The sequence below is a fragment of the Cyprinodon variegatus genome, unplaced genomic scaffold (assembly GCF_000732505.1).
Source record: "Cyprinodon variegatus isolate N-32 unplaced genomic scaffold, C_variegatus-1.0 Scaffold315, whole genome shotgun sequence".
NCBI lineage: Eukaryota > Metazoa > Chordata > Actinopteri > Cyprinodontiformes > Cyprinodontidae > Cyprinodon > Cyprinodon variegatus.
Genome location: NW_015150768.1, coordinates 332,183 through 359,896, shown reverse-complemented (window position 1 = coordinate 359,896; position 27,714 = coordinate 332,183). Strand labels below are relative to the sequence as shown.

Genomic DNA, 27,714 nt, shown 5'->3' with positions numbered 1-27,714 from the left:
TCAAGAGAAAAATGAACAACTAAACATAATCCTTTCAGAATAATTAATTCCTGTTGGTAAATTCTTAATTGGATGATGCAGAAATCTTGGCTAAAATAAGTTTTTCTGCTTTCTTCTTTCGCTTAACATACACTGTCCTTCTTCTTTGTGAATTCTTTTCTTTTCTTCTTTTACTTTAGATCTACGGCGTCCGCCACAACAGCGGATGTCACGCGGACATTCATATGAAGAGAGAACTGCGTGGAACCCAAAGTGCTCTGTGGTTGCTGACCGTCAGATGCTGCTTCTCGATGGAGAGGAGGCGGTGAGAGCAGACAGCACAGTCTCTCATCTGTTGTGTCCCTTTGTATCACTATTGTGTCTCATTTTTGTCAGAAGTGAGGATTTTTTTTATATGAATTTGACATACTCCTCCACATTATTACTTCCTTTTCACTTTTGAGTTTGAATTAAATACAGTCAGGATACAGGCAAAGAAAGTAAGTATTCATCAAAAATCTCATTATTTATGGTAAAATCTGAAGCGCCGAAATGATTAAAGGCAATACGTGATAGGAATGAATTAGGTCAAGTGTACTAACCAAAATTAATGACTTCTCACAGCAGATTTGCTATCATCCAATACTGTTTAATTTTTCATAGATACATCATTTTGCCTGTCAGAGAGATCCTTTTTTAAAAAAGCTATGTTTCCTCAAAAGCCTTTGGATGGTGTGAATCTCTAAGTTCTTTCTGTTTTGTTAACAGAGAACCAAACAAGATGGCTAAAATCCTGAACGGACATTTTAAACATAATAAACAATTTAAGAACATGTAGGCAAAAAATTCAAATAAAAAAATACATGTTTATTTTACCTAATCATAGTGGACATAATGTATTTCTTCTTTAAGTTAAAGTAATAGGAGAATGAAATCATCTCCGATGCTCAATAGCTATATGTCAAATTTGTGTACTTTATGTGAGCTGCCTTTTAGTAACATGCTTCAATAATTTGTAATTGCTCTGTTTTTGGTACCGTATTTTCCACGCTATGGAGCGCACCTAACTATAAGCCACACCCACTTAATTTTTGGAGAAAACTGGAAATGTGCATATATCAACTGTGCTGCTGCCATCCACACCCTTGTTTATAGATGTTGGAGATTGGCCTGTTTTTCCAGTGTCCTGTTTCTCTGATTGTCACTGTGAACCCCAGTCGGCCTCAGCAGATGGCCGCTCACACTGAGCCTGGTTCTGCTGGAGGATTCTTCCTGTTAAAAGAGAGTTTTTCCTCTCCACTGTTGCTACAAGCATGCTTAGTGTGAGGGATTGCATCCGAGTCAATGCAATCAACTGGTTTTCCTTAGATAGAAAACTTTGAATCGATTTGACTATATGATCTGGTGAAGTATAAAGTGCCTTGAGATGACATGTGTTGTTAATTGGTGCTATACAAATAAACTGAATTGAATTGAATAAGCCACACCTGGCTATAAGCAGCTGATATCTACTGAACTGTCTCCCACCAAACCTGTAGGGGGAGCTCTATATATAGGTCCTAAAGTAGCGACGTAGAATGCTAGCTCCCGTTAGCTTGTTGGTTTGCAGCAGTAAGAGCTTTTACTGAAAGACGGGGCTTTGTCGGCTCTTTATTTCAGCTCTGCAGGACTTGAGCCCAATCTCTTCATTGTTTCAGCAGCTTCAATGCGGCAAATAAATTTCAAATGTGTGAACTGTGGACGTTTGTTCTCCCTCTCGCCTGCTGCTAGCTGCTAGCATGTTCTTGTGCTAAATTAAATAATAAGCCCCTTATTCTTTGATTTCCAACTTTGACTTCCCCCTCTGGTGGTGGGTAAGATCTGCAGAAAAGCCGCACCATAAGCCGCATGTTTCCAAGTGTGAGAAAAAAGTAGTGGCTTATAGTCCAGAAAATACGGTAGTAGACAGGACATCTAGTGAGCTTTTTAAAAAGCTCACAGGTTGTTAATCTCTAATGTCTTATAAAGGAGATATGAGACAATATACTGGAGGAATCAGAGCTTTCTGTGGCCATATGAAGCACAGAGTAGTGAAGCTCTGCCCTGTCCCACCACCTGCTCCTGCTGCACACTGCCTGTCAGCTGGGTAAAAAGAGACTACTACTTATGCTGTCCTACCCTACATAAAAGGCAAAGTGTGTTTTCTGTTTAGAAGTACACCGGATAGTACAAAAACAAGAACAGCAACACTGTGGCAATTAAAGGAGTATTAGCACTCTGCCTTAATTAATATAACTTTTCTAAATCTAACATTGACTCTTAACAGTAGTTGTTTCTCATCTGCAGCACCATGTCTGTGGGCTATTATATCCATCTAGTGTGAGCTTGTTCCTCATGTGATACTCTGCAGAAATTCAAACAGCAATGAGGGATCATATTTGGTTACAAGAGCTACTGCTAAATCAAGGATTGTTACTCTGCATAAAAACTGCAAAGATAACAGTAGACACACTGCATAATATTTGAATTGTATTAATATATAATGCATTTATGCATGGAAACCCAACACATTCTTCCTGTCTCTCTTGTTTATTCTAATAATAAACTAGGATATTAACGTAAAACATTAACCAGCATGACATACATCTCACCTGGTTTTGGCTGCACACCCTTACAGTAATTATAACAGTGCAGTGCATTATACTGATGTCTAGTCTTCTATTCCTAACATTTGTTTTCACCTGTTCATTTTTGACGCAGTTTTCCTTAATTAATCTCAGGGACATATTTATCATTCTACTGTCTTAGTTATGAATCAGAACCAAATGATCTCAAATCATTAATTTCATGTTACATAGTCAGATATATGTTTTCCCCACCCTTTTATTACTTCAAGCCTGGGAATGTAGGGTTCACTTACACTTTTAGACGAATTATTACTCTGTCACCAAGTATGAAGAATGAATAATGTATTATACAATGAATAATTGAATATGAAACCTAATTATAATAAAAAAAGCCAAATAAATTCTAAAATCTGCTTAAAGTAGTGCTGATTTAACCGGGAGGCTCACTGAGCTTTATAGTCCTTAGAGGCTTTTGTCAGGAGTATTTCCACTTTGATCTTTTTCACCCTGTTCCCATTATAACCACAAACTTTTCTGTGAGATACTTACAAAAAGTTAAACTTTTCTTAAAATACATCCAAACTTTTTTTTTATTAAATGTAAAATAATGTAGAATGTATAATAGAAATCTGTTCTGCTTGTGTAATTTGTCTTTCTTTGAAAATTGACTATATGTGTGCTGCTTTGATGTGAATTTACCATTTATAATTGACTCTTGATTGTACAAGTGTCAATTAATTGCTTTTTGGAGTGTGAAATAATTCACACTCCAAAAAGCAGGGATCCCACTTTGATCACATGTTTTTCTTTACAAAGAATAAAAAAAAAAAAAAAAGTAAAAAACAACTAAATATTTATTCTAAAAATATTGTCTATTTGTATTCAGTCCCTTTACTTAAATGCCTCTGTAACTAAACTTCAGTAAAACCTACGCACATAGGTCACTAAATCAGTAAATAAAGTTAACCCGTATGTAATTAAATTAAGTCTAATTATTCTAAGAGAGCATAAGAGGCTTGTTAGAGAACACCAGAAAACAAACATGATGACCAAGGAAGACAGCAGCTACAGGGAGAATATTGTGGGGGAGCTAAATCAAAATTAGGTTATGAAACAATAAATTAGGTTTTGAAAACAGGTTCAATCACTCATCTGAAAATACCAAAGGTAAGACACACCTGTGAACAAAGAAATGGCCTCGCAAACTGGACCGATAGGCTGAACAAGGAAAACATTACACAAAAAAGGCACCCAAGTTATGATAAGCTGCTCAGAGCACATGACAGCAAAAGTTTTGAGACAAGGACCCTAGATTAACAAGTACAATGGCATTCTATTATAGCTATGTAGCTAGATCTAGGTATGTTTGAGTGGCCTAGTCAGAGTATATGCTGACCTTTAGTTAGGAATCTGAAAAAACACCTGAAAATTAACATTCTCAGTTTCTCTGAATGTAATCCTCCTTAGAAAAACGTCAATTTTTTAGATGTGCCAACCTTGCGGACACCAGCATGACCTTAGTTCACGGGTTGTGAATACACACTATGATAATACAGTAATGCCATGATCCGCTTTTGTGTGTTAGATCAGATTATTTTGACATCTAGGTTGAAAGCTGCAGAAAAAAGATGATACTAGGGAGAAGGCTTTTTCCCCTGATACATACAAGAGAATGACGGAAAGGATCAGATGGAGACAGAGATACTCTGACAGTCGTATCAGAGTATGTGAGAAAACAAGGCAGACAGGGTGTTGCAATGAGTCTAGAGACGTGAGCGTGTTCGATAAGCCATTATCACCGCAAGTGGAGGACACCAGACCTTTCTTTCCTCAAAGCCCTCCTTTTCCTTTTGTCTGTTTAATCATTTGGAGCCAAACATTTACAATGTAGGCTACAGAAAGAAAAGAGGTTGGCACAGATTGATGCGCTGCTAATGCCTGTTCTACTTGGAACAACAGACACTCACTTATCAAGGTTACAACAGCTATTGTGAGATGTCAACCCTATACAATATTTAACACAATGATCAGAATAACCACAGCTATAGAGATAAGGGCCCTGTTCAATGTGTGATATATTATTTAAGTGTATGCCATTTGGCTTTTGTTTGTTTGGTACTCTTCTCTCATTTTTGTTGGATTGATTGACAGTTCTATCTGCCTCAAACTCTTAGAGATTGTCTGTTTTTGCAGGGGAGGCGAGTTGCGTCAGCCAGGGCCCATCTTCTGCGACGCACCATCAGTGTTCCAGTCGAAACCCAGTTTCCAGAGTTCCACAGCCAGATTTCCACAGAGAGCGGTAAGCAGCCCAAAGCTTCCTGCTGCTGAGACTAAACACCAAACCAAGTTTACTGGAAAGAATTTCAATGGTTGCATGGGCAATTTCATCTGTATGTGTTGACTAGACTTGTGCATCATTGATAACAGCTGTTTTCATTCAAGTCAAACCTAAATCTAAAGATCGTCATGTAGATTGAGCCGAACGGAGCACACGAGGTAAAAATACTTACAGAAAAGGAAGTTTTTCTATCTAGTTGTTGATACTGTTAATCCACTAGATGGAGTGCTTGCTGCTTCACACTGTTCTGTATTCATGACAGACTACCTTCCACACTCCAATACTGCTGTAAAAGTTGTTTTTTTCAGGTTTTTTTGCAAGCTCTCCTCAGACCGAGGTGTAAAGACTTAATTTGAGTGAAAGCTGAGAGTTGAGAATCAACACATAAAGTTAGAACTGAAGAGATATTGGGACTGGAGTGTGTATGAGCTGCAAATTGGCATACGACCTAACAAAGTGTTTTAGTAGTTAGGCTTTTCTTATGATTCTCTTCAGAAGACGATGCAAGCATGTGTTTTATGGTGTTTGTTTTAGATAAAGAATGGGCAGCCTGTCGTTTTCTCTCTTGCTTCCCTTTTTTTTATTTCTTGTTTGATGTTTACCATATAGATGACTTCGTAAGTAGTTGATGCTTTTTTAGACTTAGACAAAGCTTTGTTTTATTATCATAGGCACCACTTTTATACTTGGGACCTGTAAAGACAATCCCTGACAAGAAACATACGTTCCATTTTAAAATAATTTCATAATTGCTTTCTTTATGTATGCATATTAATGGGAAATCAAGGGAAAACAAAATGTAAAGTAAAACAAGTAGTTACTTTGTGTAGTTTGCTAGAGATGTTCTCGAGAACGCTAATAAAACGATGTCACCATTAGCTGACAGAATGATGATAAGAAAATTATTTGCCTGGAAAAACAAAGACAATAAAAATATTTGCCAGGTGTAATTTAACAATGAATTTTTGTTGTTGTATTGCAGACCATCAAACAATAAGATCAGCTTTTAGTGAAGACAGCATGCATTGGTCAAACCGGCCACCTATTAGTTTTTATCTTGTCATGAACTCAAACTCTTTTGATGGCTCCTTTCAGCAACATCATGTACCTGGAAGTATGCATATACCATGTGCTGGTTTCTTTAACATGAAAACCAGTTTAGTTTACGTTTCACCATTGGCCTCCACATCAAGAAGGTCTTAATGCAACAAGCAATTTTTGTAAGTTATAAATGGATGTTCTGCAGACAGATCTGCTGCTGCGTTATGTTGCTATGATGTAAAATTGGAAAACCATCCAGGAAGGTGTTCCTAATAAATTTCCTGGTTAGAAAACGTACAACCAAGGCTTGGGAAGTATCTACCATTGATACCTTTAAATCTTACTCAGGTAACACCAAGGTTATATTGTCTATATTGAATAATAATGATAATAAACAGTGTTTTATGTCAGGCCATTCCATGTTTTACTGGGATTTTGTTAAAGCAACACATTCTAATATAGTTTTGATTAGTTATCAAAGATCAACAATTGTTGATCAAAAACAATTCCCTCATAATTACAAAGAAATACAACAACTTTTAAAATGTACTTCTGTTGTTTTGATAGGACCTTGAGGTACACTTTGTGGAGCATGCATAGATAATGTTTAGATATATCATGTCTGTGGATCACTGACATGGCCGCGGGAAGTGGGGCTGCTGAGGGTGCTGCAGCACCCCCTATTGGTGAGATGGAGATTTAAAAAATATATTAAAATACTTGCACAATTTAGAACTTTCTTTTGAATATTTTGGGAAATGATTTTGACCTTTTTAAAATTTACTATTACATGTATTTTGATTTTATTTTAATTATTTTGAGGCCTGATCAGCACAAGTTCACGGAAGTTACGTTTTCATGGCAACGTCAAAGCAAGCTAGTGGTCCCTGAGTAATGAGGTATCCCGCTTGCGGCAACAGAAGTTTTTGGAAAACCACAATAAATGAAGAAGAACACTAGTACCGCAACCACAACAAGGAAGAGAAGCCGGAGTGAGGAGACTGTGCCTCTGATAGCAGTGTCCCCGGCAGGCACAGGCTCAGCACCCGCAACCTAAGCTTGCCTGACTGGATTAGACAAGCCCTTCCAGCCAACATCCTTCATTTTCAAATTTCCTGCACCGCTTTGAGGCAATGAACGTTCTCACGTTCTGTGGCACTGACTTAGTTTGTTAGATAGCGGTGGCTACATTATGTAGAAGAGACTGTTTATTATATTTTGTGTTTCGTTCGTCTGAAAAAAGTTTGAAAAAAAGAGACAAATTCAAGAAAGACAACCCCTAAATGCCAGCTTTTCAAATTGGCATAGAGCCACTGAAAAGTGTTTTATTGTGAAGTTGAGAACTGATTATTAATTAATGCGATGAATGATGTCTGTGTGTTACAGACCCCGGTTGCATGCACTGAAGTGTATATGACAATAAATTAGTGGATCTCAATCTATTTATTTATTATAATTTAAATAGGCCTATAGGCTCATAGGTCTTTTGTCCCAGATTCAAGATGTTGTTTTTGCATATAATTGGAAGTGGTTTTGAAGTATTACCACTCAATAGTAGGATGGAACATATAACAAGTGAAACAAACCTATAGATTTCAAAGCAAGACCCAATACATCACCCTCTGTGCTGTACATGTAAACTGTCTATAAAGGCCTTAACCTTAATATGTGTTTTGGGTAGATACACATCTAATCCAGAAAATATATTCTGGGATTTCAGACAGAACTGGAACAAAATAATTACACTCCTGAAGAATTTAAAAAGTGAGGAGTGCTCTTTATGATGGAAAAAAAAGGTTTAAAAAAGGATTATTATTCTTTCTTTTACAGGAAATCTGAATAACATACCCAAGAACAATGTTTTTTTTTTCAACTAATAGAAGGGACCCCTATTGTAGAGACTGATACAGTTTTATATCAAACTGCTCAAAAAGAACTAATTTGTAACACCAAAGCAATTTGGTCTTGTCAAAATAAAACTCTATATCTAAATAAATAAATATTCTCTATAGATTATCTTGCCAACATCAAAAGAAATTCCAGAACAGAGGAGTGAGAAAGTCAATCACATCTTTATGTTCGGAAAGCAGCACAATGCCTCCTCTAAGGCAAACCACTAGGGCAAACCATTGTGATCCATTTTTCATAAAAAGACGAACTTGAAAACAGCGAACTTTCTCAGGAAAATACATTACAGCAAAAATTAATCCAAAGGCTTATTAACAACTCATTAGGGATGTCATACACACATTAGGGATATCATGGGCTTTCCCCTCATTTTATTTCTGTATTCCATCACACAGTAAATACTAAGTGGCTGTTTGACTGCACAGTTGTTTTCTATAATGCTGTTACACATCAAGTCAGGTTCAGTTAAATACCTGTTATAGAAATCTGCAATGCTGCAAATGTGGTGATGGATAAGGTCCTGGATGTATATGATGGATTGTGATGTTAAACTGTAGCCCTCATTAAGATAACTTTCTGAATAGAAAGGACATCTATATGCAGTCTGAGAACCCTTTCCGTATAAATATTTAATTCAACATCAATTAATGCCACTTATTCTTTAATTGGATCCTTTTCTGAAAGAAAAACTATGTTTGTGTTTTTAACACCTAATGTCTTTACTGGACCTTGTGACTGATTTATTTTTATTGTTCATACAAATTTACAACAGAAAAACAGAGGACACTCTGAGTTTTCTGAGCAAAACCTGCTCCCGACCAGGTTAGCTCTGGGGAGAATGTTGCTATGGTAACAGAAACAGAGTTTGGGTAAACTTTCTATGTGAAACGGAAAACTCAGCCTTTCAATGAGATCAGATTCAGTAAACTTAGAGTTTTCAGTAAACCTGCTTTGTGAAACAGACCCCAGGATCACTGATGCTCAAAATATAGTTGGTGTGAATGCAGCATTTGACTGTAACTTGTGGCACTTGGGTTCAAATTCCATATGTGTCATGAACAACATTCACAAAAAAACTTTGCCAAAAGCAAAAATGTTTTACTTTTCTAATAATAAGTCATAAAAACAATGCTTTTGCATAATAAAAACTCATGGTCATTCAGCATAATTCTTAAACTGTAGGATCATGAACATGCAAATTTCATCAAAATAAATATTGTACAAACATAAAAACAAATTATTACAATCAAGTAAAACAAAGATAGAGCTGCATTTTTCTGGCAGCTCTCTTTCTGTTGGAATGAAGAAGATAATTTAAAAAAAAATCATCATTCCTCTTTGAAAACCTTTGCTGTAGATCATCACTACATAAAAACAGTTATTTAATTAATGAAAGGATGTTTAAGGAATGTAAATTAAGAAACATACTGATCTCTTTTACTACTTTAATTACAAAATGAAATGTCAAAACCTTCTCTGTAATCCTTGAGAAAAATCTTTAATGGCATTACAGAAATTTTCTTATTGGTGACCATCTGTTTTGCCTGTTTGAATATTTCTCTTCGTATTTTGAATTTTTTTCTTTGATGAAAATCTCCCATGTATTGGAAACTGGAAGGTCTTTCTGCCATTAATCTTAGCTCCTTACACAGGTTCTACATTGATGAAACGAGATATGTCTGTATGCAATTAAAATATTTTTGTAAACCTAAATCGTTCCGGGGTATGGATAATGTTATACAGATAAAGGTTATCTGTATGTTTTTTCTGTTTTAAATATCCAACTTGTGAGCGAGGCTGTGTGTTTGACTGTTGTTGTTCTCCACCCTGCAAAACTACAAACACTTTTGCTTAACCAGTAATTCAGTCTGACGTTCTGAATCCTACCTGTTTATCCCTTAGATTCAATTTACATGCACATGAAAAGGATTCAAACAAATTAGATAGCATTTTCATCTTGTTTCATCTTCACGCTTCATATTGAGTACCTGACATGTTTTCTTTGGAACTTGTCAAAGTTTTAAAAAAAAAAAAACTTGTATTAATTGTAGAGCACATCAAGAGATTAAATATTTATCTCTATCCTAATGCAGTTATCTCCTTTATTTTATTAATTATAAGATCTGCATTTTTTCTCAGTTTTTCCTCGATGTAAGACCCTATATAGAAAGTATTAAACAAAGATATGCTTAAAAAATTAACAAATAATCCTAATGTTTTCTTTCAAGTCAAAGTGCATGATTACCATTTGGTCAGAAAAAGAGTTGTTTGGAAGAATGAGAAAATGTATGTCTTTACCTGCTCAGTGTCACTATGTAAAGAAGAGAAAGTTTAAAGTGGTAGGGAAGCTTTTAGTCAGCGTATATGTTCTTAATATATAAAAACTATTTATTTTATGAGAATGTATTTATTTAAGAGCAACTATGCAAATTAACAAACATCTAGAAAATTACACTATATTAGATTATTTTCCATATGAATCCCAGATTGTTCATTCTTCTTTCTCTCCTTTTTGAAAAAGTGATTTAAATCAGTCCTACAATCTTTATGCATGCTGGGTCAAACCCTGATGTTTGAAAAAGGAGGCAGGCAGTCAAGTTAGCAGAATAAAGCATTAGCTTCGCTGCATGCAGTTAGCCAAGCCTTGTAGCTAAGCCAGGTCCTGGAAAAGTGTACAGTCTCCATCTGTCTTTGGACTGCTGATTAATTTTGATGTTCAGCTGATCAGTTCCAATTTATTTCACATTGAGCCTGTCTTGGTAAGTTTGCTTTAAGGGACCTCACTTCCACGACTCGACCTGTCAATCAGCCGCACTCCGACTGTGACGACAGTTCCTATCATCTCAGGGCGAAACTTTGGTGCGCCTGGGGCTCTCCGGGGCTTTGTCAATGGGCAAAGATTTATGCACCCTAGGGTTGTAAATATGTCACCAATTGGATGAAAAACGAAACAACAATATGAAATGTAAGAGGCGCAGGTATAACCTAGAGGAAGATTAGCGTGATGGTGAATACAGAGAAAAGCCCATTTAAGACAACTGCAATCCTCTACTCCATAACCATAAATCTCCCACATTAACACCAACAGAGCCATTCAGATTAAATATGCATCTAGTTACCAGATAAAATAGCCCATAAAGCATGAAAATAAAATATATCACACTCACTAGAGATGCTGAATATTTATTAACAAAATGTATCATTCTTTCTTTGTGCAGGAAGTTTTAGTATCTCCATTTTATATCAGCCATTGAGGCCCGAAAAACAGCTTTTAACAAAAGTGCAGAGTGTCAATATGGCTTGGCTGGAAGCATTTTGCACTGACAGTCAGAGGAGAGAAAATGCTGACATTAGGGTGTGCCCTACAGGTGGCCCTTTGGGGCAAATTTGAAATCTGTTTGGTCGAAGGAAACGTTCCTTACTAATATTGTTAAGGTAATATCAGCCAGCAAGGAATGTTTAACACTTGTTTATTAGAATATACAAATTATTTACCTATAGAAAATGTGTATAGGAATGCAAAAAAAGAATCACTTTGTAGATTCTGCCGCCATGTGAACTATCAGAGGACACAACTGAAGAAATCCCAACTGTGGTTCATCAGTACCACCTCTTTTTATATCTAGAAGAAGTCTTGGTGAAAAAAACCCATGCCACCAATATCTTGAGAAGTGCAATAAGTTGTAAGTCTAAAGTCCAAAACACATAGCATTAGGTATATACATGAATGAGGCTAATTAAGATTATATGAACAGAGTATCTTAAGCTGACTATTGCTGTCTTCAATGTGTTTAAACACTTTTCCAAGGCAGCTTAAATAGATTAATCCTTGTATTATTCTCAGTGTTTCACACCAAAATCGCACACTGCTTTAAAAAAGGAGAAAAGTTTGATCAAAGAGGAGACATTTAGCACAGATGCAATTCCCTCCACCCAGATCTGTCTCTTTCCATGTGGGAACTGCCCCTGTCTCCTCCCTCCGATTCCAGGCTCTGTTATTCTCTCGATGCCTTGCTCTCCACAGAGGGTTTCAGTCAGACAGATGTAACACAACAGTAGAAGCTTGAGCTGAGCTGGCAGGCATTGGGGGCCCAGATCAGAGCCAGTTGATCTGACTGGAAAGAACAACAGGACTAGAGACGGCAGCAGAAGGACATTATATTGAACTAGCTGTATCGGTTGAAATTCAGCTGGTGAGAAGTTCTTCGGCTAAGTCAGAATGTGGGAATGTTGATCTGGGCGCTCATCATTACCCTGTAAGTTTGCCATGGAGCCTGACACCAGCACCCAAACAGATGCACAGAATGGTAAGTAAGAAAAAACTGAGTAAAAAATATCTAAAAGGAACAACAGGGGGGAAAAAGTATTTGAAAAACAGAGTAGGGGCATGTGTTTTTCCATATATCCTGTTTTTATTGCCAGCCTGTTGACTTGGCCCTCTGTGGTCATTATGAATAGAACATTAGTCAGCTCTGTTGGGAAGGGGGTGAAAAGGTGAAAGGGGCTTCATGACAGTATAGTGAAATCATGCTGAAAATATTTCACTTTAACAATCTTCTTTTTTCTCTTTCGGAGTTTTGCTGTTAGTAGAGAAAAAGTGAGAAAATTGCCTGGAGAATGGAAACTCTCTTTCTGTTTGAGTTAAAGCTGTTCCCGGTATGAGCCTAGTAAAAACTGAAAGCTCTCCTCTTTGTATTCAACCAGAATAATTAGCATATGTGAGGACCGTGGGTGTGGGATTCCTACTCGAAGGCTGCACGATAATTTGGCTGCTGTGTGAATCTGTATATTTGTGGTGTGTGCAGCGTTGGAAGTATGTGGGTGTTTGTGCTTCGAAAACCCAGAGCAGCGCGAAAGAATGAAAGTGGGATTTGGAGAAAGTGGGAAAAGGTGGGGAGGGGAGAAAGAAAGAGAAAGAGTTATGTACACAAATAAATCCAAGGGGATCTGGACTATACTGTTAGCTGGTTTGTCTTTCTTTTAAATCCATCTTGTCTTTCTCTTAAAGTTTAGGCCTTAACTTGATCATTAAGTTGCTAAAAGTAAAAAAAATATATAATTATTTCGGCCAGAAAAGATATTTTGCCTTCATGGCCAACGGGAAGGACTTTGCTGTGCTACTGATGAAGAATGTGGTTTAGAGAATGAGTCAACAGAGAGCATATTTCCAGGAGGCCATAGTTTCTCTTTGCCAGCGTCTGAGCCACATTGTTTTATGTGATGGGCCGTCTGCCATAGGAGTAGAGAAGAAGTCCCAAAGAAAAAGAGGAGGGGAGGAGAGGCTGCAGAGTAGAGCTTTTTATCCATCTCTTGAGATAAGGAACTTCTACAAACAGTCTAAATCAGATAAGTAAGAACCTACTTTTCCACACCTTCACATAGAATTCCTGACTCAAAATGTCAAACATCTTATTTCAACCAGCTGGACTTGTTCATTCGGTGCAGATGGGGTAAAACATATTTTCTTAATGTTTCTATTTTACAACCTCAATCTTGAACCAGCTTTATAATTCGATTTTTTTGCATTAGGTGTACACAAAGAAGTGCATGATTAAAAAATAATCCAGAACCGAATATCTGGACAAGGAGTACACAAGTCAAAGGACTAGCCATTAAATCAGTGGAATGGGGGAGTACGATTAGCCATGCAAGACAACATTTTGAATGTTATGGAAAAGAGTTTGCTATAAGCCATACAAAAACACAGCAAACATAAGGTCTGAAGTTAGCAATATGTTACTCATTTACCAGAAAAAAAAAAAACTTTAAGTGGAAAAGAAACATGGATAACACTTTGAAAACATCATATCCATTGTGAAATATGATGGTGGCAGTATCATTCTGAGGGGATGATTCTCTTTAACACGACAGAGACTATAGTTACTCAAAAGTTGGGTAGAATTTAAGTCACACTCTAAACCAGTGGTCTCCAACCCATACCTGCTTCAACACAGCTAAACACAGCTAAAATCTGTAGGACAGTAGATCTTGAGGACCAGGGTTTGAGACCACTGCTCTAAACAGTTTTAAAATTATTTATTATTTTCTTAACAATTTAATTGGATTTTGGTGTTTTACTACATTCAAAAGACATTTAAAAGAAAACTGTTTAGAAATACTTTTTCAAGGTGATGTAAATGAAAAAAGAAAGTCATCATTTGATGTCATTCGATTAGTTCACAGTTTACCAGACTCACAGGTATCAATTTCCATTCTTTAAAAGAAAAATACTCCCATTAACACTTTTGATTGCAACAAATCTGAAAGTGGATCCTTGAACGACCTTTCTGCATGCATTTTGTTGTCTTATATTACCTATTGCCTTGCACCAAACTGTGACTGCATATATCCCTTCCTTCTATCATAAGATAGTGCTGATGCCTGATATATTTCGTCACTCAATACGGCTTTGAAAAGCTGTGTTACCAATCTAATTGAGAAGTTCTTCAAAGAAAGAGAAACTTTAAAAGAGATAATCGATGAATTGTTTAAAGAAGAAAGACTGAAAATAGATTAAAGTTGACTTAGAATATGATGCCAGTAACAAAGTGGTGTTTGTGGGCTGCATGTTTACTACCTCTCCATTTAAAAACATGGGGGATCAATAGCGTAAAGTGTTTTTCCATTTTTGCATTCTTCAAATCAAGTAACATGTCTGGACTTGAGCCTTCATATCCACTGTCAAGGGTATTTTTGACAGATTCAAAGATGCAGTATTTTCTGAATGTTGTTTGACACTGAAAAGAAATGTAGGTTGGGTTCTTGTAACTTTTTGTTACTTTTTTGGGGTTTTGATTTGAATTAAAATAATATATTACATTAAATCAAATGAAATAACAGGTGAAGAAGTTATTTAATAATTAATTTGAAATAAATAAATAGCAGCGATGAAATAAGTGACAAATGTTAAAACAAGGGTTTGGTTTTCAGGAGAAATACAGTAAACAGTGTTTTCAGCACTGATACAATACAAAGGAAAACAGTTCTTGCACATCCAGGTTAATTCAGTTAAACAGTACTTTATTAATCAATAATACCTTCTGGTGCCAATTAGATCCAAGCAGCCTTAAACCTTAACCAAACCACCTCTCTTTATAACTTAAGATTGTTGCTGGTTTATGGCATTAGAAGACAATAATTATTCAGGCTTTAGAATATTCAAAACTTCACAAACTATTTCCAGTATAGTCGGGAACTTTTGTAAGAGATGATGCAATACTCAAACGCATCAACACACTAATCTAAGGCAGCCAGAAGTCCTGCTGAACTTCCCATATGATCTATTTTCCCTCAGATTAATATGACCAGAGTTGCAAAGTAGTAAACCTGTCAACTAAGGTTTGAAAATCCAACATAAAACCTAAATATCTTTTCAGTTTTTCACTCCATTAGTTTGTCATGATCAATACTGTGCTTGACTTAAGGCCTTAAGGCCTGTTTGGAACATGTGCAAATGACTTAAGGTCATTTGCACATGTTCGACCAGAAATTCATTCAAGTTGCCATTAAGCGTTGTTTTTAATGTATTGAAATTACTTATTGCTATCCTGAATTGATCAAAGCCTACTGAGCTACATCATATAAAATACTAATAATGATTATGCTGAAAGAATGGATGGGTTTACACTTTTTCAGTGATATTGCTTGTCTGACATCCTGATTGGTCATGCTCGGTACTAAAATTGGCACTGTGTTTATCTGCATTTTAGTTGGGTCATTCTTTAGGCTTTTTATGATACATGTACAATGAAATGTAAACATGAAACCAACATGAAAGTAACTACAATTATTTATAAATCTAAAGCCAAAAAATGCAATGTCGGAAGGAGGGCAGGGATTGTATTTCCTGGGCAGATCTAGTATAGAGAAGTGATACAACAGAAATGATATAAATCAACAATGTCACTATTAACTTTTTACAGTATAATTAGATATAGAAATAAGTGATCTCAGTTTCCATAAAGTACAACCAATGGCAATTTTGATTTCTGGTTACACATGTACAAATTAGCTTATGATATAGAACCTGCTACTGGTAAATATTGGTTAGTGACAATAGTTGCATTTACATAAGCTTTTTCTAATGTGCATTTTGAAGTATTTCAGTAAAGCTTGATAGAAAAAGAAAAATTTGAAAAAACGTACTCAAATTCACAAAAAAGAAAGTTGCATCTGTTTGAGGTGATTTTCAGCTTTTGCTAAAAATCATTAATGGGCAAAATCAGAGAGGGAAACACTTTTTTCCAATCAGCTCTGACAGCGAACTTGACTGATCAGCTGTTTCCCCTGTCAGCATCTTCCCAGATGTTCCTATTATGTGTGTAAACATAGCTGGAAGCAACATTTCCATTACTAGCTGACATGTTGTCGTAGGAAATTGCCAGTAACAATTTCATGAAATAATTCCTCCATTACTGATATGTGGTACACAGTATATTCCAGCCTTTACTTTCTGTTTATTAGTCCTATGCGTGATGTGGAAGCCGACATACGATGACAGTATGCTACACATCTCTTGGTTGATTTACTTCATACCAAATGTAAAAACCACAAATTCACGTTTCCTTTTTTTCAAACTTTTATTGCTTAAAATTAGCATTTCAGTTGGATGGAAACACGGCTAATGCTTGATGCATTGATGCAAGGTCTGCAAAGCCATGTGTGGCAGAATTACATCATTTTAACTTCCATGTTCTCTCCACATGGCCTCCACACATCCTGAGTTTTTCCACACCATGCACCTAAGAAAATGTTGTAACTGCTCGTACAGATCTACGCAGAATAATATGGCAAATGAGCCCCGGTTCCTACTGGCTTTTGGTTTGCAAATATAAACGTCTAAAGAATCTTGCAATTTAACTAATGATTATGACTCACTATTTGATGGCCCAAAGAGACATTAAAATGTTGTAAATACTGTAATTACATTTTCTACTTATGTGGTATTGTAAGCTTTCGGTTTGTGCCGCATATATCCCCCTGGAGTTGATTAGAATATTAAATGCAGAGGGGAAAAACTGCAAAGTTTTATGCTTTAAACACTGTGCTTTTAATGTACCTAGAAAAAACATTTCTTCTTAAGGCAGATGTCAAGTACTTTATGTCATAATTCAATTCAGTTCAGTTTATTTACATAGCGCCAATTCACAACACATGTCTAAGGAATTGCATCAACTCATTGACTCAAAGGCAATCCCTCACACCAAGTATGCTTGTAGCGACAGTGGAGAGGAAAACTACCTTTTAACAGGAAGAAAACTCCAGCAGAAGCAGGCTCACCCCGAAATCCCACATCCCCGCTCCGCACCACTCCGTACCAGACCGCCTGTGCAAAGCAAAGCCTACAGCCTCCGCGGTTCCTCCCGTCTTGCTCCGCTCCGACTTCCTCGGAACTGGAGGAGAGCATGCGCAATATAATTATTTCATTAACTAGAGCAAAACATGTGGTAATGAACGCTTATTCTAATATGACATAACCTAATTTAAACTCACCATCAGCCTCCATTTTTCTGCCAAAACATTTTCTTTTCGTTGTGGGTCTTTGTAATGGGGAGAATTATGGTTGATACAAAATTGTTTTTTTCTTTACTTCCAAACTCTGCATCTGTTCATTCATGCCGGCTGCAATAAAAAGTTACTTTTGAAGTTGTAAAAGGGGCTCTTGGAAGTTGATGTGACTTGGATTGATGAAACGTTTAAGCTTCTCAATATAACAAATATTTTGATTGAGATGACAAATCTTCTTCCTTGTATGTTGAAGTACCAACAGTTTGCATCCAATAATTTGAATAAACAGTCTTAGTTTTTGGGGAATATATAAGAATTATACTCTAATTTTTAATTAATTTTTAAATAAATTTTTGTAATTCTTTTATATATCTGTATCTATAAGGCTTAAGCAAATGAGTATAACCAATCGAAAAAGCAAATTTATATTTTCAGTTTTGCTTCTTTAGATCGTGTAGAATATGTTACAGAGAAAGTGTGGTAAATGTTTATACTATTAGCTTTCATACTGTATGCATAGTTATCAGACTTGCCTACAAAGAGAGTTTTGCTTCTTCTGCACACCTAATATTTTTTTCTGCTGGATATGCTTAAAACCTTACAGTATATTTCACATTATGAGCAGATATCTCTTTGTTTGGCATCAAAGAGAATACATCTTGCAGAAACCTGAAGAGATGAGGGTATGTTTCAGAGAGAAGAAAGGAACATGGAAAAAAAGTCCTCACTATGCCCCTCATTGACATGTAAATAGGTCTGCCTGTTTTTTTTTGTCCTAGATGAGAAAGGCAGAGGGCTTGCAGAAAAAGCAGAGCAGAAAACAGGTGGACTTATTTGGTATGACGGTGTGTTATAACTTGTGTGAGAGTTTCTATTCAGCCAGGGAAGTAAGCCAACTGAGATACTACTTGAAGGACTTTTATTAGAGACAAGGGGGTCTTTCTTTTTATTTTCTTGTTTGAAGTGTTTCTCTCTACACTTTAAGAACCCCCAGATATGCTCAACTTGAAACCACAGTCTTATGCTTAAAAGGGCTACAGGGCTTTTTTTTTTTTTTTTTTTTACAAAGAATGTTCAGTTTTCTGGATAAAGGATTTATTCTTGGTTGCCATGTCATGTGGTAAAACTTTTTCAGACAGCAGCTGGGTGGCACACTGAGAGTAAATTTAGGAATTGGGCCGTCAGCGTAGAAGTTGTAATCTATTTTACAATAGGATTTACTGGCAGTTCATCCCAGTTAAAGGGAGATATATTTGCTCTGTTAGGGTAAAAGCCTGTGCAGATGTTTTCTAAATGAAAATGCAAATTTTAGTCTGTCCTGCTTCCAGTTGCAAATATCTTTGTTTTCACGGACAATAGGACGTGCATGTGCATTCTTGTATGAGTTTAATTTTGCGAGGTCATGTGACCAAACCTTTTTGCACAGAAGTTTCTGATTCTTCCCTTTTTGATGTTTTTCTAGACAATATGCAACTAATTTGCTTGCCGTCTAAGCAATTTAAAAGCAAAACACTAAATGTACAATTGTATTTTCTGAAGCTTCCTGTGTGCAAGCCTAAGTTTTTATATTCTGTCAAAGGAAAATTGGCCTTAAAGTTGCACTTCTGAACAGGTATTGACCAATTAAGGTGATCCATTATGTCAGCATGAAATTTTACTTTGAGAAAAGATGCTTATGCTTATACATTTATGTCAGTGCGTGCATGCATCAACTTGTGTGCAGCCTGTTGCAGACTCTCTTGTTCACTTATTTTATTGTCTTACATTTCATTTTGCTCTTTTTTAGTTAACATTGTGTTTTTATCTCTTCTGTACCAAGCCAAGGCAAAAAAACAAAAGAAAAGTTTAAGTTCAATTCTAAGTTGGACAAGAATTCAGTGTATCGCAGCTGTGTTCTGGAAAAATTGAAGATGATTAAAATAAGATTGAGAGATATGGATATGGACCATCACATTATTTAAGTCAAGAGCTAATGAGAAAAACAAATGGCCCTGTCCAAGTCAATTCAGAGAAGAATTAACTTTGACAAGATGACATAAATGGAAAAAAAACATGTTTTGAGTCAACTGGTTTATCAAATTCAAACAATGAATGGAATATCCCCCCATTTTAAAATGTGTTTGAATTTATTTAGGTGTAATATATGTTAGTTAGTTACGACTTCATCATATTGACCTAGCCACTGTTTAACAGCAATTATGCAGTCCAGGAGAGAGGAAATAGCATGGCTCAAAAGATAGATAAGTGTATAAAGTTTTCAGCATAAGTAACAAAACAGTGGGCAAATAAACTATACATTCCCCGGATAGCATTGTATGAAATAAAGAGAAGGAGACCAAGAACAGAAACTTGTGGAACACCAAACAAAAGGGGAGCACTAGTAGATTGATGACAGAATGTTGTATCCATTAGATAAGAAGTAAACCACTTCATTTGAGAGCACTGTGCATCAGATGAAAGGAAAGAATAGAATGATTAATTACGTTGAAGGCTGCTGTAAGGTCGAGGAGAACCAGAAAAATAGGGCGCCAACTGTTTATAGACATGGCTATGTCATTGTGTATCTTTATCAGGGAGGTCTCACTAAGATGTGGTCTAAAGCCTGAGTGAAATTTTTCACAGACACTTATTATTTCTAAAAAAAATGGTTTTTCAAAGACTTTAGAATGAAAAAAAGATAAATGAGAGTACAGTTAAAAAATTTGAATAAATTAACAAGTCAAGGTTTTTTTAAGAAGCATGTTTAAAAGCCCAGAGCTAAGATATACATTCATAATAGTCAAAAGAACATAAGCAACAGAGGAAATGCATAATTCATCGATTCAAAGGGGAGAAAGTCAAGAGAACAGTTAGTTGGTCCCTTATGTTGAATTAATTAATTTAAATTAGAAAAGGACACATGTTCATAAAAGACCTGAAACTGAAGCAACTGATGAATTTGCAATAATGGGTGAGTCAGAAACTATCACGGCTCAGAACAGAGGAGCCAGTATTCAAGGCAGATAGATAGTATGATATTTAAAAAGGCATTTGTTAAAACAAACTATGGATTTGCAGTGGGCAGCTAGGGCATCTAAGGCAGGAAACTCTGGTCTTAAAGTTCAGTCCATGACCAGAGGATGATGTTGGTTCCAGCCGGTAGGGTGCCAATGAGGCGCGGCAGGAGCCACCCAGAGAGTCCCGGAGGACGGAGAACAAGCAGGAGATGAGATCAGAGCAGACGAAGGAAGGCAGGATAATCAAGAGGGCAAAGCCTAAGCCAGTGTCAAGGACATGCTCAGAATTCAGAACCAGAAGGTAAGTCCAGGACGAGTCAGGAATCATTTTCAGGTTACGTCAACAGGCAGAATCCAGCAGGATTCCGAAGACAGGTCAGGCAAACAGATCAGAACGGGAACATGCAGGGTCAGAGGTCCAAAGGGAGAATGGATCAGTATCAGATAATCAGAAAACACTAATACTCGTCAGAAGATTCTCACCAAGGGCTTGAAGAATCTGGCACTGATGACTGGTTAGAGGGCTGGTTAAAAAGAAGTTGGAGTGGGTGGATCAAATGACTGGTAATGAGAAACTGAGCGGAGTTAGGCAGGTGAATAAAATGAGAAATAAAGCCATTCATCAGCAACAAGATCATGACACACACCTAACAATGATAACAAAAAGTGACTGATGCATCTAGAAGAAGAAAGGTTGAAGGATTATTCACTGAGATAATTACGTAAAATAATTAGGTCGTTCTGTTACCGAAAAATAAATCAGACAAACTTGAGATAGTAACCAAGACTGTCTTACAGTACTTTCAGAGATATATGCAGGGTTTTTTTTTTGCATTATTGTTTGACCTCACTGCATTGTTTCCAAGGCTCAGCTATGTGATCAAAAACTGATGATGGGTCCGGCAACACCAATGCATGGCATAACCCTGTGTCGGTACACGTATGGGTTCAAGAAAGAAAGTTGATCTCATATTTGTTTTAATTTTCCAGTGTGTCATCCTGTTCCTCTCATTTATCACTTATCTGAATTTAAATAAAATTTCTAATTGACTTTTAGTTAACTGTTTTCACTGTACTTTTTGTTTAGAATAAATCAACTATCCCCTTTTACATGTGTACTTAAATTTTTACATTATGATATGTTCACAATATTTAGTGCATCTAAAAGCCTTATAAGGCTCAAGGCTAACGCAAGGCTAAAACAGACCGAACCAGTCACAGTTCAGGAGGGGATAGTTTGCGCTTGTACCAGAATTACCGATACTGTAGCAGTACTTCTTTTGCAACAGTCAATATTGCTGCTGTAACAGAGTGATGCTTAATGATGCCCTTTGTTATGTGTTGAACGAGCTGGATATATCTTTCAAATTAAATCAACGGTATCTATAAGAGATTTTCTTTTAAAACAAAATGTTAATGTGTAACATTTGTTGTCCTCTAAATGGTTTTAACTGCTCTACCAGCTCCTTTCCAGACTGATACACCTTAAGTATGTTGTATGTCAGTTTTTGCTAAATGTTGAGGTTCATATTAAATTTGCAAGTCACTGGGTACAGATTTTAGATGTATGGTTTTATACATCTAAAATCTGTACCCAGTTTTATCTTTAACTTCAGTTTTCGTGTTCCATAGTATTTCTTGTGCACTCAGGTGCTCTGAGTTTGTTAAAAGCTCTCTATGTTTTTTTTTGTTCTAGACATCATTTGTTCATGTGATGCAGGAATGCAGAGTGCATGTAGGGGGCACAGTCTAAAGAAGGTAGCATGCTATGCATATTAGGGATGGGATGATTTATGAAAACCGTCCGAACCGTTCGGTTCGACTCTCTCGTTTCGGTTCGCGTGTGTTGCGTTCGGTTCATGCGCTGCTCCTTTTTCTCACAGGCGAAGCGTTTACACTCCAGAGCAGAAGGTGGTGGTACTGCGACCAAAGCCAACCACCAGCAGTAAACAAGAAGAAGAAGAAGCGAAGCAGCGTAGCTGGGTGTAGCGGTGAAAAAAATCAGTTGTTGTGGAGAATTGTGTGGGTATGGCGAGTGGGAAAGAACAGGAGTTGGAAGACGTGCCAGCAGCACTTTATACGTCTGCTGTATGGGACCACTTTGCATTTAGAGTGACCTACAGTACAATGACGGCGGAAAGAAAGTTGTGGATAAAAGTGCAACAGTGTGCAAGCATTGTGCAACACGTTTTGTTTATGCTAACAGCAACATGACCAACATGTCAGGCTAAACCCGAAATCCCTCATCCTCAGTCAGCAACCCCCGCTGCGCTCCAGACCGGCTGCTCAAAGCAAAGCCTACAGCCTCCAGTGTGGCTCCCGTCCGCTCCCTTCTGAGTCCCTTGGAGATGGTAGAGAGCATGCGGGAGATGATTAAATTCAAAGCAGCAAAACATACGGAAATGATCCAGGGTTTCTGCGGATCATTTAAAATAATTACAATCCATTATTTTTTGGGGGATTTTTTCAATAATTTCATAATTTTTTATGGGATTTCGGTGTAACAATCAACATATACCGAATCGAACCGAACCGAAATCGGTGACCACGAAACCGTGAATCAAACCGAACCGTGGATTTTGGGAACCGTTTAACCCCTAATGCATATGTGATCAAGATATGGGATACATTTCAAACTTCAGTTTACTTTTGTGAACTCTGAAAAGATGAAATACATTTTCCAGCCTTTAATAATTTCCTGTAACAATTTCCTGGAAAATTCTGTTGGACTTTAGTGCTGATATCTACTTATGTTAACCACTCATCAAAGTGGTAAAGACAAAAGAACATACTGTTCAAGTAAAGCTGATGAGCAAAATATTAGGAAGAAACATGCATCTGAACTTGTCATTTTCATCAAGGTAATAACTAAAAAGTTTGAAACAACTGAAGCTGTGACAAGGAAAGACAAGGTGACACATTTATCTTACTGCTACAAATATTAAAGCGGGTGATAAGCAAGGTAGAAATACAAAAGAAAACTATTGTTCCACTAATTCAAGTCATGATGTTTCCTCTATGAATGGTAGATCTAATTTGCAAACATCTTCAACATTATACATTAATGGTGCTTTTTGAGCATGTTAAGATGTTTCTCAAGATTACAGATTAAACTTAAAATGTTTATAAGGTTCATGCGAGAGTCGACACATGAAAAGTTCATTAAACACTTAGAAGCATTCTGGTGACAGGGGATATAAATATCCCTGTAAAGGCAGAGCTAAGCAATAACCTCAGGGAGCTATCTTGTGGCCAGCAGCAGCAGTGGCACGGCTCCATTTGGCCCCATTTGTTAGAAAGCCTCCCTGATGGGGGACTGTCAGTCACTCACAGGACCGCTGTAGAGAAAAGCAAAAACAGGAGTGATTTAAAAAGAAACGGCTGTAACAAGACCACAGCTTGATCTAAGAACTAGAATCCTGTGTGCCTTTGGGTGAGCTGTTGTAGAGACTAAGCATATTTACATGGTATCCTAATTTATTTGCATCCATATTCTTTAGTGTTTTGTCTGTGTGGAAGACACAGCAGTGAGTTTGTTATACATTTACCACCATCCATGGTGGAACAGTGATTTTTTTGTCCCTGTAAATATTCCTTGAATTTGCTCTTCCCACGCTCATAGAGATAACCTGGAAGCTGAGGGTAGAAGCAGACAGGAAGCCTTAAGCCTTTTCTTCCTTCAAGTATATTCTATTAAACAGGATCCAAGAATCTACAAAATCTGATTTAAATCAGTGTTTTGTTTACGCTTTTTCCTTGTTTGTGTGTCTTATCCGGTTGCATTTCTGTCATAATCCTCTGGCATTTATCTCAGTGCCAGTTGGTGGGAAAATACACTAAATGAGCCTGGAATGATGGCTATAGAGACAATTTAACAATATTAAACATAAAGTGGACTGCTACTTAGAGAAGGAAATATCTTTTTCTCAACATATTTCCAATGAAATATGGAGACCAGGCTTTACAAATTAGATTGTGAAACATATGCGGGTAAACTTTGAAATAATTTTTTAAAGGTAAGGGCTCTCTATTCTAAGTACAGAAGCTGAGAGCGGTTGTGTCCCTCAGATGCTTTTTCACTGTGGTTTTCTCAAGAAAACAAGTTAATTTTCTCATTATCTGAAGATAACATACAATATCTTCAGATAACGTTCTTGTGATAATGAGATGATAATTTTTTCATCAGAAAGTTATGTTTTCATCATAACAAGATGATTGGTGTGTGTTAAAACTGATAACCTCCTTATATATCACAGCAGCAGGAGAGGATTTATAAGTATAAGTCGTGGCAGCCTCTGTGTAATTTTGCAAATAATCCTGTGCTTAACCTTTAGGTAACAAGATGATGTTGTTGGTTCGATAATTTGCTTCCTCTTCTGATTCATAAGCAATTAGAACTATGCCTCCGGCGCCTTTGTGCCGGGTGTTTTTCCGAGCAGCCCCGGTGTTACGCCTGTAACAGGTAAAAGATGCCTTAACCCCCAAAATGAGTCCAGATGAAAGATCTTCATTAAAATAAAACATTTGTTTCTACTGTATTCCATGCAATCCAATCATCCACCACGACCTGACAATGAGTAAAAACAAAAAGGAATCTAAAAAACTGATTATTTGCATATACCGTGACTGCAAAACTACAGACACCACAGGCATGGATGGACTGGGTATCCAGGGCTGTTGGTCAGCCTCATTCATTACTCATACAGGTTGATCATCTCGTCATCTCAAGAAATCAATAACTGTTTTCTCATGATAATGAGATAATTGTCTTGTTATCTCGAGAAAACAATTAATGGTTTATCCATGATAACGAGATCGTTATGTCATTATCTTGAGAAGGCAAAGGGAAAAAAAAAGTTGAGTAAGACCGCCTTTGGCTTTTGTACTAAAGTTTCTTGAAAGAGGAAGATTTCCATCCATCCATCCATTTTCTTCTTCTTTTTTTAACAGTGTCCAGTCTGGCAATGTGGCAATAAGAATAATTGTCTTGATGCCAAAAAGAGCCCAAAAGATTTTACTTTCACAAGAGGAGCAGTACGGCCATCCATCCACCCATTTTCTGACACGCTTAATCCTGGATACTGGTGCCTATCTCCAGCTGTCTACAGGCGGGAGGCGGGGTACACGCTGGACAGGTCCCCAGTCCATAGCAGAGAGAAAGATTTAGTTTTTATAAAATATTTGTCTTACTTACTTGAACCTGGTGCTACATTCCCCAAATCATCTCACTTAAACTAAGAGTAAAAATCTGTTTAGACACTTTAAAGATGTCTCTACTGTTCACATCTGCTGTGACATGACTTGAACAAGTTCAAGGTGGTACTCCTGCAAAGATTTATTCACTTTTAAAGTTTTCTATTCATTGCTTTTTTTTATTGCTTGGTTGATTGTAAATGATGTCAGAGAGCATTATGGAAAGGAAGAAAGGGATGAAATGTAATAGAAATCCTGAGATCTTTTTTTCCTTTGGTATTATGTCAGACTGCAGTTCCTGAGGACAAATCTCTCACAGACTTTTCCTGACTTGAATTCCAGTTGGAATCTCTCCATAAAAAGCCCGGGCTGGCATTGGACGAATCATAGCAACATGACCCCACGTGCCCCACAGACAACTGCCTTTGTCTCTAAAATGGTAAACACTGTCATTCCTCTCTGCCCTCTGCCCGAACACCTCTGAGTGTCTGGCAGTAGTAAGAAAGACACTGGGGTTTGAGTTGGATCTGCTTTGCGATCATTTTTCTCCGATTCAGCATTCCAAGGCTCGTGGTGGCATTTTTTATGCATCAGTCTAAGCAGAAACCCATTGAATTAAGTTGGCTAGCAGTAATGTGGGTATTTGTAAACATGATTGAACTGTCAGTGCATCTTAGCTTTGATTTACTCTTTCTCAATTGTTACTACAATTCCTCCACATCTGTCTTTCAGTTTTTTCTCAGGGTAGATTTTTTCCTATATAACCTGCCTTTCACAAGCAATGGAAAAGGTAAATGAATAGACTCAGCAAACACAAAATGTAGTCGCTATTCTTTTGCCTTGCTTTTCACACATTCTTAGGCACAAACACAGAAACCGACTCGGTAACATCAACAGACTGACAGCGGATGAGAGATTAGGGAGACAGAAAGGAGGACAAACAAAGAGGATGATAAAAGAAAAGGTGTGTCCGAGTTGACAGTAGGAGTGAACTGCAGTGCTTCACTTTTTTGTCCCTTTGTAACTCTATAGCCCACATACTAATGTCCTCTTTTGGTTGCATTTTGGTTTTTGCCCTTTGCATTTTTCCTTTAGATTCTTCGGTTTTCATGTGTTTCTATTTGGTTCCTATTTGTTAAAAGCTGGATTGTCGCTCAGCCACGTGTCACCCAACTACATTCTTTACTCAAATTAACATATAAGAACATAGAGAACAGGCTCACCAGAGTTAAGCGAGGAGTTTTTGTTAAAAGAACTTTTAATCAATAGATATATTTAAGTCATAAGAATCCTAATCCATTCATTTTCTATACCCACTTGATTATGTTTTGTGTTTTAAAAAGTGGAATTTTCCCAGGTGTCATTGACTAATTGGCAGGTTACGTATTGGACAAATCACTAACAGAAAGTTGAAACACACAGAATTGAGGTTGGGGAAAGACTAGGCAATTCAATTGTAGATGTTTGTCAAAACAGATCAGTACCTAATATCATTGAGATGTATATGCAGTATATTTACATAGCATTTTATCAATGTAACTAACACACATTTAAGAATTGCATTACAACTAAAGAAATTCCAGTTGCAGCAATGCCTTTTTTTGTGCCAGCAACAACTATTTTATACCAACTAGACAAAATTAGTAATAGATTTTGCTGCTCTATTAAGACTTAGTTTGTTTAATAAAGACACCAAACTGCTGTTTTTGCTGTTTTGTCCAATTAAAAAAAAAGAAAGGAAAAAAAATGAAGCAATCTTGAACTAAATTATTCAGAAACTTTTAGGCTTACTATAAATCCAAAACCACAGTTTGATATCAAGTGGATAGGATTCAACTGATCATCATCATATTTAGCTCAGCTTTAACAGTGCAGCAGATATCTTTAGAAATGATGGCTATACATCAAGGAACGGCTTAAAAGTAAAGCACAAAGAGCATATACTAACGTTAACTTTTTTGATTCTTAACATTTAATTTCCCTTTTGAAACAAAGTATTTTTGAATTGAATTGTAATTGCATAATGTTGATGTAGATTCTCAGTCATCCAGCACATGACCATATAAGGGCTTAAAAGGAAGAAAACTGGACTTAAAAAGCTTTTTCAGTACTGTACTAAATTTCTTTCTTTCTTTTTTTTTTTACT

The 27,714-nt window shown here is 36.7% G+C and overlaps 1 protein-coding gene across 5 annotated transcripts in view; it reads left to right on the top strand.

Annotated features, from left to right (window-relative positions):
* The window catches only part of dab2ip (DAB2 interacting protein), a 199,028-nt gene that overhangs the window by 16,622 nt on the left and 154,692 nt on the right, over nt 1–27,714 (top strand). For 3 of the 5 annotated variants that reach the window (XM_015384535.1, XM_015384531.1, XM_015384532.1), the window contains exons 2-3: nt 180–304; nt 4,779–4,884. In XM_015384535.1, coding sequence (XP_015240021.1) covers nt 180–304; nt 4,779–4,884 — 231 coding nt within the window. Of the gene's footprint in view, nt 1–179; nt 305–4,778; nt 4,885–11,939; nt 12,180–27,714 lie in introns of those variants that run through there. The other 2 variants (XM_015384539.1, XM_015384538.1) reach the window with 2 other exon arrangements.